Below are 15,167 nucleotides of genomic sequence, written 5' to 3'. Positions count from 1 at the left end.
GTGGCTAGCTCCTATGGCTATAAGCACAGCTGCGCATTGCATAACATTACAGAATTAAAGCTGTTACCTGCACACATTCTAAATGCACAGCCAGCATTAATGACACAGGCCATCTAGGAAGGATTAAGGATTAGTTATCATTTCAACCCAATGAAAGAAGATCTATATTTCTCTTTTAGACACGTAATTCACAGGAGAATCGTGCTTGCCAACACTCTGAAAAAATAATCTTTCAGAATTCTTGCAAACCCACTGTGTTATGATTTCATCTCATGAAATACAACACCTTTACATTAAACCTCATAAAACTAAATCCTGCTGGATCTCTTCCAGGCTCGGAGAATAAACAGCTATATCAGTAATGCCTAGAACAGTAAAATCTGGCCCACTGTCATATGGCATGTTCCCATTTACAGAGGGAAGCAGGTCTGCAAACAGCTAATTCACTTTGCTATTACAAAATCCTCACATATAATGAATTTCTCACATAATTGGTCTAAGAAATACTTCAAGGGAAAAAAAGAATGCTTTGAACACCATAATACATATTTATTTCTACTAGGGTTTTTTTTACCTATTCCCTGCCTTCCCCTTAATGAAATATGTGCTGCAGAGCTGCTCTGGTTTTTAGCGAGCAGGAGCGAGTTTAGTTGCGTCTGGAACTCTGGTAGATAGCAAAGGAGGGAAATTTGTTGTCAAAACAGTTCAAAAGCACAGATGATTATATCCGATGAGATTACTTTTTAAAGCCCGATTATTTTCCCTTTGCAGTCAGAAGAGCTACACAGATTCCTTTCAGTCTTGCCAGTCCCACCCAGAGCATGAGTAAGGAGGATATTAAAATAACAAGTACGATTATACCAGGCAACACAGACCTAATGCAACAGCCCTTATGAGGGACTCGGGGCATATGTCCTCCATAGATATGGAGACAGGCATATGGCCAAAGAACAAAAGCAATTTTCTATGTGAATTAGACTCTTCTGTGTCCCCCATGTAGAGCTACACCTTAATCCCCAAATCAGGGCCAGAGGCTGGCACATCTTCATACGGGAACTGCAGTTAAAGACCCCAGATAGGCAGATGTCACACATTCCTGCTGTCTTTCCAACCACTTAGTGGGCTAATTACATCTCAGGCGAACCGTAACCAGGTCATCTTCAGTGCCAAAGCATACTTGATGCAAGCACAGGAGCCAAGGCTTGACATTAACTGACACAACCCCTTACAGGGGCCCAAATTCCCCTAAGGTTCCCCTCCTCATTTTTTCCATTTTGACCACAGTACTCTGGATTTTAGTAGCCATGGCTAGAAGATGATATTTCTCTAGTAAAAGGGGAGGTTAGCAGCACCATAAAGCACTCCATGGCTGGTGACACAAAGCAGGGGGAGGAATCCCAAATCACATGAGGAGGCGGGCTGCTGAGGCCTTCGGCAGGCAGGAGCCGCTGGGGAAGGGACAGAGGTTCCCTGTCAGAAGGTCCATTTTGAACTAGGCAGAAGAGAACCGTCCCCGTTAAGACGGTTGATTAGACGATGTAACGTCAGAGCAAAGTCACTGACCCCATCACTGGAAATAATTAGGAGGGGATGTGCACTTGGAGCACAGTAGATTGAGCCTGCAAGCTCCCCATCAAACAGAGCACTGTGCAGGACACCTTCACCACGCGGGACATCTCATGCCCAGTCTTTCCGTCAGGTGGGAAAAGCTGTAGGAAGGCTTTCCATGGATTTGGGGCTATCCTGACCAGCAAGCAACTTTTGTCAGAAAACTCCTGTATACATAGGGTCTCAGTGTGTACAAAAGCTCGAAGCTGGAAGGAGGGAACAGTGCTGTTTGCACACTTGACCACATAAGTTGCTCTAACTCCCGAGCTGGCTAATGACCCAACTCCTGAATTAGCCACTCTTATTAAGGGCACACCCCAGCTGACTCTGCAACACAGCACCAGGTGAAATTGAAATGTCCAGAGACGCCTATTGCCCTCAGGGAAAGAAAGGAAAAAGAACAAAACACAGGTGACAGAATATTGGGTTAAAGGGAAACTCTGATCTCACTTAATAGCACTATTCTTACAGGTTTGTTCTGATATTTGAAGCATCATTTTCAATACAACCTGTGCTGAACCAGATTTGTTCATCTTTTTCAGTGTGAATACTTTCAAGCTCCAAATGAGTAACTCCATACATTATTAGGCAGCAAAGGATACACATCTGTAAACCACAGTACCTTTATTTTCAATGTCTATAGAACTACTCAAAACAACATCGTTTCACCATTTACTCACAGATGTAAATATTAATTCTAAGCTGACACTAACACACTCTCTGCTACAACTTTACTTACTGGGACTAGCCAAACCTTGTTTGCCCTGAAACCCTATGGGGAAAAAAAAAATATTACACAAGTAAACTGGAGAATTACATTCTCAGCCTTTTTTTCCAAACACAAATCTGAATTTTCCCTGGAGGGGTTCAATCAGCTATGTATCAGTTGGGAACATGGGTTGCAAGACAGAGTTTTATCCAGACCAGAAGGCCAAGCATCAGCTGCTTGGCCGAGGTCAGATCCATTGGGTAGGTTTAATTCACTGTCAAGCTGCAGCCTGCTGCACTTTTGTATCACACAAAACACATACAAGAGTATCTGAATAAAGGTCCACAATAGAACTGGTAAGCAAGCTTTCTGTCTAGCAAAGCTGCTGCTCTAGCATACCACATTCTCTCAAGAAAGAAATTAAGATAATGAGGTAGGAGTAAAGCACAACAATCCTTTTTCCTGATATCTGCATCATGCCTCCCTTGCGGCAGTATAAATGCCGCATGTGAACAGCCCCGTTAACCTCACACAGAAGCGTCCCTTAGGTCAGGAGCACAATTTCTACCTCCGCAAAGCCACGATGAGCTTTGGCAGGGGGGCAGCAGTCTCTTTTCCTGCAAACAAAGTCAAGCTGGTGCTGGCAAGGAATTGCACCCTTCTTCAGCATGCTGTTACCCTGCCTTACCCACACGCCTTCCAAGCTACCGCCTCAGCCACGATGGTTCATGGTTCAGCTCAAAAGCTATTTGGGCAGAGTCATCACAGCTAGTATGGTGCTGACCCCTGGGTCTCTGTCCCAAGTGGCCTGCAGAATATAAATGTTAACTACTAGAATGAGCACTACCAGATAGGGTTGAAATTTGATCAAACCAGGCCCCAGGTAGGAAAAATGTTGCGAGGAAATCTGCATTTGGGCAGAGGGAGGTTCAGAGCTGAGAATATTGAAAATAATAGAAACAAAATAACAAGTAAGAGTATGTAAAAAGCCAAAGTAATAAATAAATGTACCAGGTGGTTCTAAAACTTACCTCTGCCCATGTTACATGCAAGCATTTGCATGTACTGAGAAACAAAAAGTGCATATGGGGAAGACCACCGTATTTAAAATGTACTTCAGACAGGGTTTTCTTTATGAGGCTGTCCAGGTTTACTTTTGTGTGTCAAGTTCAGGAACATAAAACTGCAAATTTCTAGTTTGAAAGCAGAATAGTAGCAGAAGGAAAAATAGAATATGATGAACAAAAGTTTGAACGTATTCCTCGCTGATGACTACAAGTTAAGTGACTGTTGTTGCTGCTTTTTTCAGTCATTTCTGAACTGCCTGCAAACTGCAGATATAACACCATCATAAGCCATGTCACCCAAACTGCTTCTGGGTCAGCTTCTTCAGAACTGGCCTCAAACATCTGGATGTTTTAAATATTTGGAAATACCGACTTTATAGTCTGCAAATATATTTTAATTACTGATTATGTGCCTACTACTTTGTAATTTAACTCCAATCCAATAGAGACTGGTTTGCTGATTTGATCATGATGTCAGGCTGATCTGATTGTTTCATTGCTTTATTTTAAATCAGGCTTAATGAAGTTTTAAATAGCACAGCTTTGGCCAACGGGCCCTCTTGATTTTACTTTTTAAAAAATGTTTTACTACAAATTCTTATTTAAAAATAATTTTGCTCAACAAGTCGCATGTACAAACCTTGAAGGCACTAGACTAGCTATCTACCTGTAAACCTGGACATTCCCCTAAAAGCAGCAACTGGTTCTGAAAATGAGTTTCTACACCTGTCTTTCTTTCACACACATAGTTGTCTTCTGAGTTAAGCAGAGAGGAGGCTATTTTTTGCCCAAGCATCAGCAGAACTACGCGACCCCACAGCATGTAGACCTATGCCAAAGCTCACAACACGTCCACGGCTTTGGCCACTCACCAGGGGAAGTACTAGGGCAACCTTGGATGCAGGTGGCTGAAGCCTGCCTAAATCCTGATTTGGGAGTAAAATCTGGAGATAGCCCCCTCGTGACCAGCAATGACGACAGAACTCTCGCTGTGGCCAGCAATGGTGGTACTCCTGCCCTGCACCACCCTGCCTGGGCAGAGGCAGCAGTTCTCGTTTCTTCCCTTCTGCAGCATCCATGCCCTACCCAGAGCCCAAACCCCTAGGCACAAGCACCCTCTCTTTCTGTGTGGCTCACACAGCAGGGCCCTCCTGCTCTCTGCTCAAGGTGCTAGCTACTACCAGGCTGCAAATAACAGTTGGGGGGGAAGAAAGGAAAGATGTATTACATTACAGCTTTTTAAATAAAATACACTAGGAACACCAGGTCCCATGCAATTGTAGTCGTCTACAGCATGGTCTCTGCTATCTTTAATTGTCATCCAGCACTTAGATTAGATAATAAACGGAGCTGTAACCACAAACAGACATTCTGCGTGAGCAAAAATGCTCACCGTGACAAAAACTGTAGCCAGATATAGATGTATGTCAGATAAATTTGAAGGATCATAACTTGCTAAAGCACTAGCATGCAAATAAATCTAGATTTATACACATATATGTGTGTGTGTGTGTGTATAATACAGCATCCAAGTACCTGTATTTACCATTTAATATAAACTGAGGAAAGTACAATGCAACTTTAAAAAACAGAGGCTTGGAATAATATTTACTAATGTTCCTATGGAAAACATTCCAAAATGGAAAAAACTTGCCTGAAAATTTTAAGATACTAAATGCTGGGAAACTACTGAGGGAATGGCCACTAAAATAAAAATAAAAACCCCTGGAAAACTCCTTGTGACTTGGTTTTGTTTCCATTTGAAAGTAATCAGACCCAGTTTGATCTTTCCCCTTCGTGACATCAAACCTTGATTAAAGGTGGTCTAGAGTTTCAGTCCCCAAATGCAGCGTTTCTGGAGAAGAACGACAGCGAGCAGAAATACAGCGCGTTGGCAGATCCATACCCCGTGTCACTGGGCAAAGGAAAAAAGCAACACGGTGTGCACAAGCGCCACCAAGAGGTTCTTCTTCCATAGCCCAAAGACGATTTTTCCCCTGAGCAGCACCCTGTGCTGCTCGAGCACCCACTCAGCACCCTGCAACCATTAGCCACTCACTCGCACTGGGCGTTCGCTGCTGCGTTTCAGTGAGCGTTGCAAATGGAAAGCAAAAAAGGATAAATCATTTTTTTTAGGGTACCTTTCAGAAGGTGGGGGGGGAGGGATATGAAGATATATCTACGGCACATGCAGTTTTTTACAACAGAGCTTTTAAATGTTGTGGTAACAGAAAATAAGACAGCTGCCCAGTCCCGGATCTGGAAAATGTTAAATTCCACCTTATCAGCCACCGAAACAGAGTCAGGAGGGATGTGTTGCTGAGCTGCCTCCCATCAAAACATGTGCAATCCTATTTTTTTCTATCAAACGGAACTGTAAGATTCAAATAGTAATAATATTTTGGTAGTGTGATGCTGCTGTTTTTAAAGGTAAGCAGACATTTTCATCTGATTTTTTTCTTCATGGGGAGAAAGCCAGTTTTGTCCTCACCACTGCCATTTTATGAGCTGAAGAGAATGAGCTAAAAAGCCACAGCTTTCTCATTCCTCTACAATAGTACCAACCAAAGGGTAATTCCTCAAGCCCCAGGTTTATGCTTACAGAGCCCCTGAGGTGAGCATCTTCCTAACCTGCTTGGCCTGGCTACTCCCTCCAGCGAGCAGCCAGAGGGGCTGGACTCCCCTCAGGGCTGAAAGCAGCACCTAGCTGCTTGGGGAAGGTGGATGCTTCGTGCTGGGTTAGGCTTGGCCACCATCCACCGTGCCTGCCTCCCTCTGCAAATCACTTCTCTCCGTGTGGCCAATAACCCATCCTGGTCTTCCAATCTTCCACAGTGAGAAGCCAACCTGCGGGCTGCCCAGGGGTTGAAAGCTCAAGTTTTCTCCAGGAAGGGGAGGTAGGTTGCGACACAGCCTTGAGCCAAGCTCCCAGGTAAGCATGCAGGCACCCCAGTGAGGGATCAACTAGGTAAGGCTGCAAGCCACTTAGCTGAACTCTGAACTTGGAGAGTGAGTTGGACTAGACGGTCTCCTGAGCTGCTCACCAGCCACAGTTATCCCATGATTTTGCAATTCGAAAGCATCATGCTGCCTGCAGATCAGTGACAAAGGAATATGGGGCTGAGGCTGCGGAAGCCAGCAGCCATGGCAGCTTTCACCTCAAGCTCATCACATCAGCGAAGCACCTCAATGGGTCATAAGGTCTAGGGGCTGGGGGTGCAAAGAGGCCCCCATATCCAGTACATAGCCAGGTAACGGACTAAGTGATCTGAAGGCAGAAGATTTAGAAAAATATGCAACATACAGATTAACAAATTAAAGTATTTATTGCTGCCTGCGTGGAAGCAAGTCTCGCCTGCTCTTTAGCAGGCAGACAAGTGTCAATGTATTTTCCCTTTTCCACTTCTCAGCTTCCAGGACTGGCCAGGAAAAGGTACAGAAGATCCAAGTTCACACCAAGGCCTGAGAGCAAGAGGAAGCAGCACCATGGTTTTAACACAGATGGCACAGGCCAGGCACCCTCTTTCGAACACAGTGCTGCCCCTAACTCCCCGCAAGCACCAGGGACTCAACTCATTTTCCCCTCAGTTCATTCACTTTCACCACCATCCATCAGGTAACATTTACTGAGGTTTTTGAGGGTTGGCGGGTGGGGGTGGGGTAAGAGGACTGGGGTTGGGGTCTTTTTTTTTCCAGGCAGCTCATTCTCTCACCTAACACCCAAGATTTAAGGTGATTTAAGCACTTAAGGATTAAAGGCATTTTAACAGCTTATATTGCTTTAAGCATCTAAGGTGGCTTAAACACTTATGCTACTTTCAGGGGTTTAAAGCGCCTTCACTGTCCACCCTACTTGATGAATTTACAGGAGCTGAAATGCTCCCTCTAAAGCAATACAAACTCACCTTAAAAACATCATTCTACTTTAAGAGTGCCGTCCTGCTTGGCTCCCCCGCCCAGGTCGGACTGGGTCCCTCAGGGCTTTAACCGGGAGGGTGCCCAAACCCTCCAGCCCCGCCACCCCCACCCTTCCCGAGGAGGTCTTCGCGCCCTTACCTGGCAACTGCCAGCTCCGGGAGAAGGGGCCACTCCGCCGGCCCGGCCCGGCCCGGCCCCGGCCTTCCCGGGCGGCTGCAGGCCGGAGCGCCGGCCTAGGGCGGGCAGCCGGCCTACGCTTAAAGGGCCGGGCCGAGCCGGGCCCGCAGCCGATGCCGGGTGGGGTCCGGGGGGCTTAAATGGCCGACGGGCGTAAAGAGCTCATTAGTTTCATTCCCAATTAAGCGTCAAACAGTGCCTGTTTATTGGCCTGAGCGCGTGCGGCGGGACACCCCCACCCACCCCCCTGATCGGTCCCGACGGGGAGACACACACCCCACCCCCCCGCCCCGACGTGTGCCCCGACACCCGGGGAAGGCAGCCACCCCCGGGACAGCCCAAAACACAACCCTGCTCCCCAAAAGCTGCCCGGACCCACCTTTCATAGCCAATGCCATCCCTCCCAAAAGGCGATGTAAGCGACGCAGGGCCAGCCCAGGAAGGCAAGGCTGCAAGGTCTCCCTGCTCTCAGTAGATACACAAGACCACAAGGACCCCCGACATCCCCCATGGAGACAGCCCCACCAGTGTCTCCTCCTCCACCCCACTACCCCTTGAACGCACAGGCATGGACACCCAAAGATGCTCTTCCTGCTTAGGCTTTGCTAGCCTTCGAGCTTTTACCATGAAAATCATCCAGACCCCGCGAATGCAGCAGGTTTCCTGGCCTCAGAAGCCCCTCCACGCAGCTCGCACCCAGCCCGCGTCAGTGTATGGGCCCCGCTGAACCGCAATGACTGCAACCATCATGCAGGCCCACAGGCCAGGAAAGCTGTACCTGGGTTCCCAGCAAGGAAACACGGATGGCAGCCTCGTGCTCTGCTGCTTTCCCCTGCAAGGGATCAGAGTGAGGGCAGTCATGATTGCTTGGGGCTGCAGGCTTGGGACAGTTTTGTTTACATGATCTCAGATCCTTTCAAATTTATAGTAAATTAGTTCATCAAGGGAGATTAAAAATGGAAATAGTAAAGTCTCAAAAAGCCTCATCTCAAATCAAAGCTTAACCCAGGAAAAACAGTGAGTTTTTCCTCTTTATTTCCTGTGGGCTGGAAACAAGCAAGCAAATATTTCTGGTGAAAAAGATGAGCAGATTTCTGTTGGAAATGTCTTACCCGTCACTGTAGAAAACGGATATTACCTCTAGTCTAAACAGAATCTGTTCAGATTTGGGTCCTTGCTTCCATACAGCCCAGCCAGCTGGGTCTGTGGAAAGTGGTGTACGGGGCTACCAGGAATTTATGGAGCAGTCAAATTGTCTTCTGATCATGCTGAGATCCATCTGAAGGGATGACAATGACTCAAAAAACCGAGAAGCAGTGAAAAAAGAAGAGAAACAAACCACAAACTTGCCTGTTTTACAAAGACATGGTGAATAGCCTGGCCATTCAGGGTAAGAGCAAACGTGCTGGTAGGTCCCCTTCCACTGAAGAGGAGTTTGGTGACAGAGGCTGGTGGGACCAGCACTGGGAGGTGGAAGTGACATCTCCTGCAAGTGGCAACAGCTACAGCCTCTGGTTATCCTCAGGACTTGGCAAAATGGGCTTAAAATGGGCACCATAAGTCATTAGTGGGGCTCAAGTGCCATTGAAGCCAACTGAGGCCAGGAGCTTACAGATTTATTGTTCAAAGGAATGAGTTGGACACAGATAATAAATGGCAAGAATATGTGGAGCTGTAAGAAATAAACTACTTTTAAGCTCTTCCACAAGTGATATTAGACTTTCAGGACATTTATTTTCGAGCTATGAAACAACTTTAAGTAAGAGAGAAGCTGACCTACAGGGAGATTACATCCATGAGCATGGACCACTGGAAAGGATCTTGAAAGCTCCTCTGAAGGAGCTGGTGCTGCCTTCAGCATATGACAACAGCCTGCCTGGGGCAGCACTGCGGCCACTCCAGTGTGGCAGCCCCGCACCTTCCCCAGGGAGATGCTGCAGGTCCTATCTCTTTCCTATGCCACAGGCAGCAACCCAGACCTCCGGGAAGCCCAGTCTGGATGCTGGACATACAGGGATCCTGCAACATACAGAAGTCATCATAGCCAAGGGTAGCTTCCCATAAAACATCTCTATAAGGAGATATATTCAGAAGCTGATTAATGAATGTGGTTTACCACAAAATGATACTACACAGTCCTACCCTTTTCAGTAGTAATCCCATAAATAATATTACTAAAAATCCAAGAAATATCCAAATTGCGCTGACGCTGCATTGTGATCCCAGTGCCTTGCCTGTTGTCTTCCCCTTTGTGGTAAATCAACACAAACATAATTCTTTAAGGGAGTTTCTAGGTGAAGACAGGAGCGATGGGAAAGGGACGCGCCTACGCTGCGCAGAGCCAGGCCCACGCTTTCAGCCTCAGAAAAACGTGCCAGGTGACGGTATTTCAAAAACACTTGGATGCTCCCACCCGTAGAAAAGCCCCTTTGGCGGTGGGGGGCCATCCAGGTGCTGTAGGACCGGGGTCCACTGCACACACACACCCCCCGGCTCCTCGCAGGGGAGAGCCAGGGCCAGGAGGGGCTGGGGGGGGCGGGGGGCAGGAGGAAGGCACCGCCGGCATCGCGGGGAGGGGGCGGAGGTGCCAGACACCCCCCGGGGGCTGGGGAAGCAGCCAGCCTCTCCCCCCTGCTCGGGGAACCGGCCCGGCCACATCCAGCATCCGCTGGCAGGGGAAGAACTAAAGGGGCGAGAGGGGCCGGGGGGGGGTCCCGCCGCCTGGCAGTCGTCGTGTTCGCTGCACAGCTCACCTCCAGCTACCCGCCGCCCGAGAGCGGCCCCGCTCCCCACGCCCGGCCGAGGAACTTCTCGGGCTTCCCAGGCTCTTTGTTCGCGGGGATCTTTCCCCCCTTCCCCGTGCTCGCACGGTAACGTTCCTTGCAAGGATTTCCTGCCAAAAGACAATCCCCCCCTGAGCAAAAGCAGACCGAGAAAGTAGTGACCAATCCTTTCTGGATGGCTGTCACCAGGCTCCTCCCAGCCCCCGCTCCCCCTTCCATTTGCATACAAAAAAATCCAGAAAACTCCCGTTTGCCCCCGCATCTCGCTCAGACCCTCCGTCCCCGTCTGGCAGGCAGGAGCCTGGGCTGGGGGACGCTGCCTGCGGCTGAGGGCAGCGGCGCGCCGCCCGCTCCGCGCCCCGCCACCCCGGCCCGCAAGCCTTTCGCCAGCCCCCCCCCCCCTCCGCCCCCAGAAGCTCCTCCGCGCCCCAAAATGCAGCGCCGCCTCTGCGCCCTGCTCCTGCTGGCGTCCCAGTACATGGGCTCGGCCGCCGGGCTCTTCCCCTTCGGGGAGCCCGACTTCTCCTACAAGCGCTCCAACTGCAAGCCCATCCCCGCCCCGATGCTGCTGTGCCGGGGCATTGAGTACCAGAGCATGCGGCTGCCCAACCTGCTGGGGCATGAGACGGTGCAGGAGGTGCTGGAGCAGGCCTCCACCTGGATCCCGCTGGTGCAGAAGCAGTGCCACCCCGACACCAGGAAATTCCTCTGCTCCCTCTTCGCCCCCGTCTGTATCGACGACCTGGACGAGATCATCCAGCCCTGCCACTCGCTCTGCGAGGAGGTGAAGGAGAGCTGCGCCCCGGTGATGTCCGCCTTCGGCTTCCCCTGGCCCGACATGCTGGACTGCAGCCGCTTCCCCAAGGACAACGACCTCTGCATCCCGCTGGCCAGCAGCGACCACATCCTCCCGGTCACCAGGGAAGGTAAGCGGGAGGCGCCGGGCTGCCCCCGGCCGGCAGCACCTGCCCCCCCATGAGCCGCCCCGGCAGCGGGGTCCCCCCCCGCCGCTCTGCAGGAGCCCCGGGACGGGGGGGACCGGGGACGGGGGCAGCAGGTCGGGCTCAGGGAGGCTTTCCCGAGGGGACCGGGGAAACTGCAGGCACCGTCGGGGAACTGGCACCGGCCCGCAGCCCCCGGCCTTTACCCGTCCCGAGAGAAAAGGCTGGGGACCCCGGACTCGAGCCGCGCGGCTGCCCAGGGGACATCCTCCCTCTGCAAAGACCATCGCTGAAGCGCGGGGCTGGGGAGGGGGGAGTGGTGTCTGTCGTGTGTGTCCCCCCTCTTTACTCTTTCCCCCGTAAAAAAACCCTTTTGGTTTAGGGGTGACCTTAAAAGCACGCTGTGCCCCCCTCCAGTGGGTCTGCAGCAAGGTAAGGCGGGTCAGCGTGCTCGGGCAGCGCCGGGCCGGGGAAGGCGCAGGGTCAGCCCGTCCATCGAGGGATGGAAAACTGGCCTTTCCCGAAGGGTTCCCAACGCCACCTGCTGTTCCTTTCCCCCCGAGCCTGACGGGGACTGTCCCTTGCATTTCCAGCACCCAAGGTCTGCGATGCCTGCAAAAACAAAAATGAAGACGATAACGACATCGTGGAAAACCTCTGCAAAAATGACTTTGGTAAGTGGAAGCAGAGCCCGCTCGGTTGAAAATTGAGAGTTGAGGGTCAGGTAAAACTCCCAGTGGAATGAGAGAGAGAGATGTGCCTGAATAAAGGCAAGGCTTTGTCTTATCTGCAGATGGACCCATCTGACCATTTGGTCGTGAAACACAAAATTCCACCTCAGAATAAAGTGGTCCTTTTTATAGTCCTTTTCTGTTTGCTGTTTTGAAGTAGTGCTCTTTTATGTGGATGTTGCTGACAAGCCAAACAGAAAGTAAAATTGAAAAAGAAAAAAAAAAAGAATCTTTCATCCAGACCGTTGCCTGGGGAGAAGTAGAGCAAAGCTTCATTTAGACGTATGAGAAAGAGCTGCATGACCAATCTCATGTATCGTAAGAAAGACTCTCTCCGCAGATTAAGAATGAAGCTCTATATATCATTTGACAGAGAAGGTAATGCACAGACAATTGGGGATATAAACTTAATGGGAAGATCTGGGGTTAGAAGAGGACAAGAAAGGCCCTTCAACACAGACAACTGAACGGCACATTATCCACACATTAGCATTTCAAGAGAAAAAGGGAATAAGGAGGGGAATCCTTTTATAATAGGTCAATGTTTATACCTGGAAACAGATTTGTAGTATAAATATCTACAGCAATTCAAAAGTCTTTCTTTAAAAACAAAAACACCACCCAAGACATGAAACTGTGACTGTGGGACATAATTGCTAAAACAACTAATAGCTTTGGCCTGGCAAATTACACTCAGATAAGTCCTCCTAAAACTAAACACGCCCCACAGAATCTTACAGACCCCTGTATCCCCCTCCTAGTTATTTTACCAAATCAAATGCAGCTGTTGGACCAATTTGCCCTCCACAGGATCTATTCTTTCAAAAAAACAATGCATGTGAAATATCATTTCCTTACAGGTTTGCCTAAAATCCTCTCCCGCCTAATAAATTAAGTTTAGAAGTTTTCAGCCGCAGCAGAGATCAGGTTTCAGATTAGGTCTAGGTACTCACCTCCCCTTCAAACTGTAGTTTCATGAAGACTGCCCTTTCCCAGCAGAAAATGGAGTGCTGCTTAATGTGGTAAACCTGCCCTGTCTCTGTTTGCAAACAGGAGAAAAGCTGGAGAAAATATTAATTTAGAAAGGAAGGAAAAAAGAGGGGGAGGGGGGAGAGGGGAGATGAGAAAAGAAACCAAGAAACCCTCAGCCCTAAGGTTGATTCAAACTGAAATGACTTGCATGGCCTTTGTGGCTTTAGAAATGGAGCCACCTGCTGCCTCTTCTGTCAGCCCTGACAGTTTAATTAGCAATAGAGCACCTCCCTCCCCAGGTCCTCTTTATGTGCACTAATGGGAAAAAACCTCTCCATCTCTCTCCCTCTCCCGACTTCCCCCTCCCCTCACTCTATTAGCCTTGAAGATAAAAGTGAAGGAGATTGCCTACATCAATGGGGATACCAAGATCACCCCCGAAACAAAGAGCAAAACTATCTACAAGCTGAATGGGCTGACGGAAAGGGATCTGAGGAAGATCGTGCTCTGGCTGAAAGGTGGCCTCCAGTGTACCTGTGACGAGATGAATGACATCAACGTGCCCTACTTGGTGATGGGGCAGAAGCAAGCTGGGGAACTGGTGATCACCTCGCTGAAGCGGTGGCAGAAAGGGCAGCGGGCTTTCAAGCGGTTCTCCCGCAGCATCCGCAAACTGCAGTGTTAGTGGCTTCCGCTCTGGCCACCTCCAGTAGCCGCCTCTGTCCCGAGCTCTCCGGGCCTCCCGCACCTTCTTGCTTCGGCCCCTCTGAGCCTCGAGATGCCACGGGCATGAGACATGGTGACCGCTTTCTGAGAGGGGAGGGAGCCCTCTCTTTCTGTACATAGGTTAAAGTGTAATAAAAAAAAATCATGACTATTTTTGGGAAGTATTAAAGTATCTTGCTTAAAGCTTTTTTTTTTTTTATGGTTGCAAATGTGACTTTTCCCTCTTTGTTTTGGTAATGCTGGTTCATTTATATCACTGCTTCTCTGTATACATGCATGTTTGTTGTGCACGAGTAGGAGACGCAGAGGAAGACAGCCACGCGTGCGACTGGCCTGTCACAGTGGGTACGACTCTTTCACCAAGGTGAAATGGCTCGCCATCTATATTAACACTATAAAGGTCATGTTACAACTCTTGCATATGATACATAGGCACCAATAAGAGTATATTAATCATTCTCACATTTTATTTTCCACAAGTCTGAGCCCTTCTTTCTCAGAAAAAAATGAACAAGTTTTGGAGCTGGTTGATCTGAATGCAACTTTTTTCTTTATTATTTTGCAAATTAAACCACCTGTAGCCTAACTGTAATATACCTAGTGGTTAACCTGAAAGAGTTGTAAAATATTGCTTTAATTAACCTTGTAAATACTCCAGATAAATGTTATATTCTTGTATATAAACGTTACATCATAGTTTACCCATTGTCTCGGTCTGTATTCACTTTAATCTGGTTTTGGAGAACTGGGAGAAAGCTGTCTGACTGGGCTTTGTCACAGCAAAGTAAAATTTGGCCTTCTACCCCAAGTGGCCAGCAGAGAAACACAAGGAAGCATCTAGTGCTGCAGTCAGAAAAATCGTAGTGGACCTCATTTCCCCAGAGATGAGCCCACGAGACATGGGGCTGAGATTCAGTCAACTCATTTTCATATGTGTCTGTTGAGCTATTCAAGATGATTTTCTGTGTCTCCTTTGTTTGACTGCCTGCATTTTCATTCCTCAGAAGACTCTGCTCTTTGCCACCATGGAATTCCAATGATACCACTTGCTTAAAAATCAAATCCATTTATCCATTTCTTACACTTGAAAAAGACATGTTAAGGAGTGCAAGAGTAGACAGAAAAATCTCATTTGCAAGTAGCAATTCAGAATAATGGTAGAGCAAGGCATGTTTTGTGTGTATGTACACTCACTATTCTTACTAAGAAAGAAAATGAAACGTACCTAATAGTGTAACTAGAGGAATGTTTTTCAGCATTTTTCTTAAAAATTTTTTCTGATTAAGAGCATTACCTGCTAGAATTCTATTGTACTTACACTGAAAAATAGTCTTGCTTCCCAGTGCTGTCACATATAAAAAATTCCTCTTAGCTTCACTGAGAGAATGAGCACTCCAGTATTCTGAAGGACAATGTTTTATGTTAACCATTCATAGACAGAATACAAATCTAACACTAGATTTTTCTTTAAACAAAAATTAATTTCAATTTCCTATATTTAGTGTTATTTTTTCACCATCAGGATAAAAAGATAA

General features: G+C 48.2%; 1 protein-coding gene across 1 annotated transcript; it reads left to right on the top strand.

The window, feature by feature from the left end:
- Window positions 1–10,490: 10,490 nt before the first annotated feature.
- Window positions 10,491–14,333, top strand: SFRP2 (secreted frizzled related protein 2). Its single transcript, XM_075090981.1, has 3 exons — window positions 10,491–11,188; window positions 11,797–11,877; window positions 13,287–14,333. Exons 1-3 carry the CDS (start codon window positions 10,696–10,698, stop codon window positions 13,589–13,591), a joined length of 879 nt encoding a protein of 292 aa, XP_074947082.1. The 5' UTR covers window positions 10,491–10,695; the 3' UTR covers window positions 13,592–14,333.
- The last annotated feature ends 834 nt before the right edge of the window (window positions 14,334–15,167 follow it).

This window comes from Phalacrocorax aristotelis, chromosome 4, assembly GCF_949628215.1.
Source record: "Phalacrocorax aristotelis chromosome 4, bGulAri2.1, whole genome shotgun sequence".
NCBI lineage: Eukaryota > Metazoa > Chordata > Aves > Suliformes > Phalacrocoracidae > Phalacrocorax > Phalacrocorax aristotelis.
This window is presented reverse-complemented; position numbering and strand designations above follow the sequence as displayed.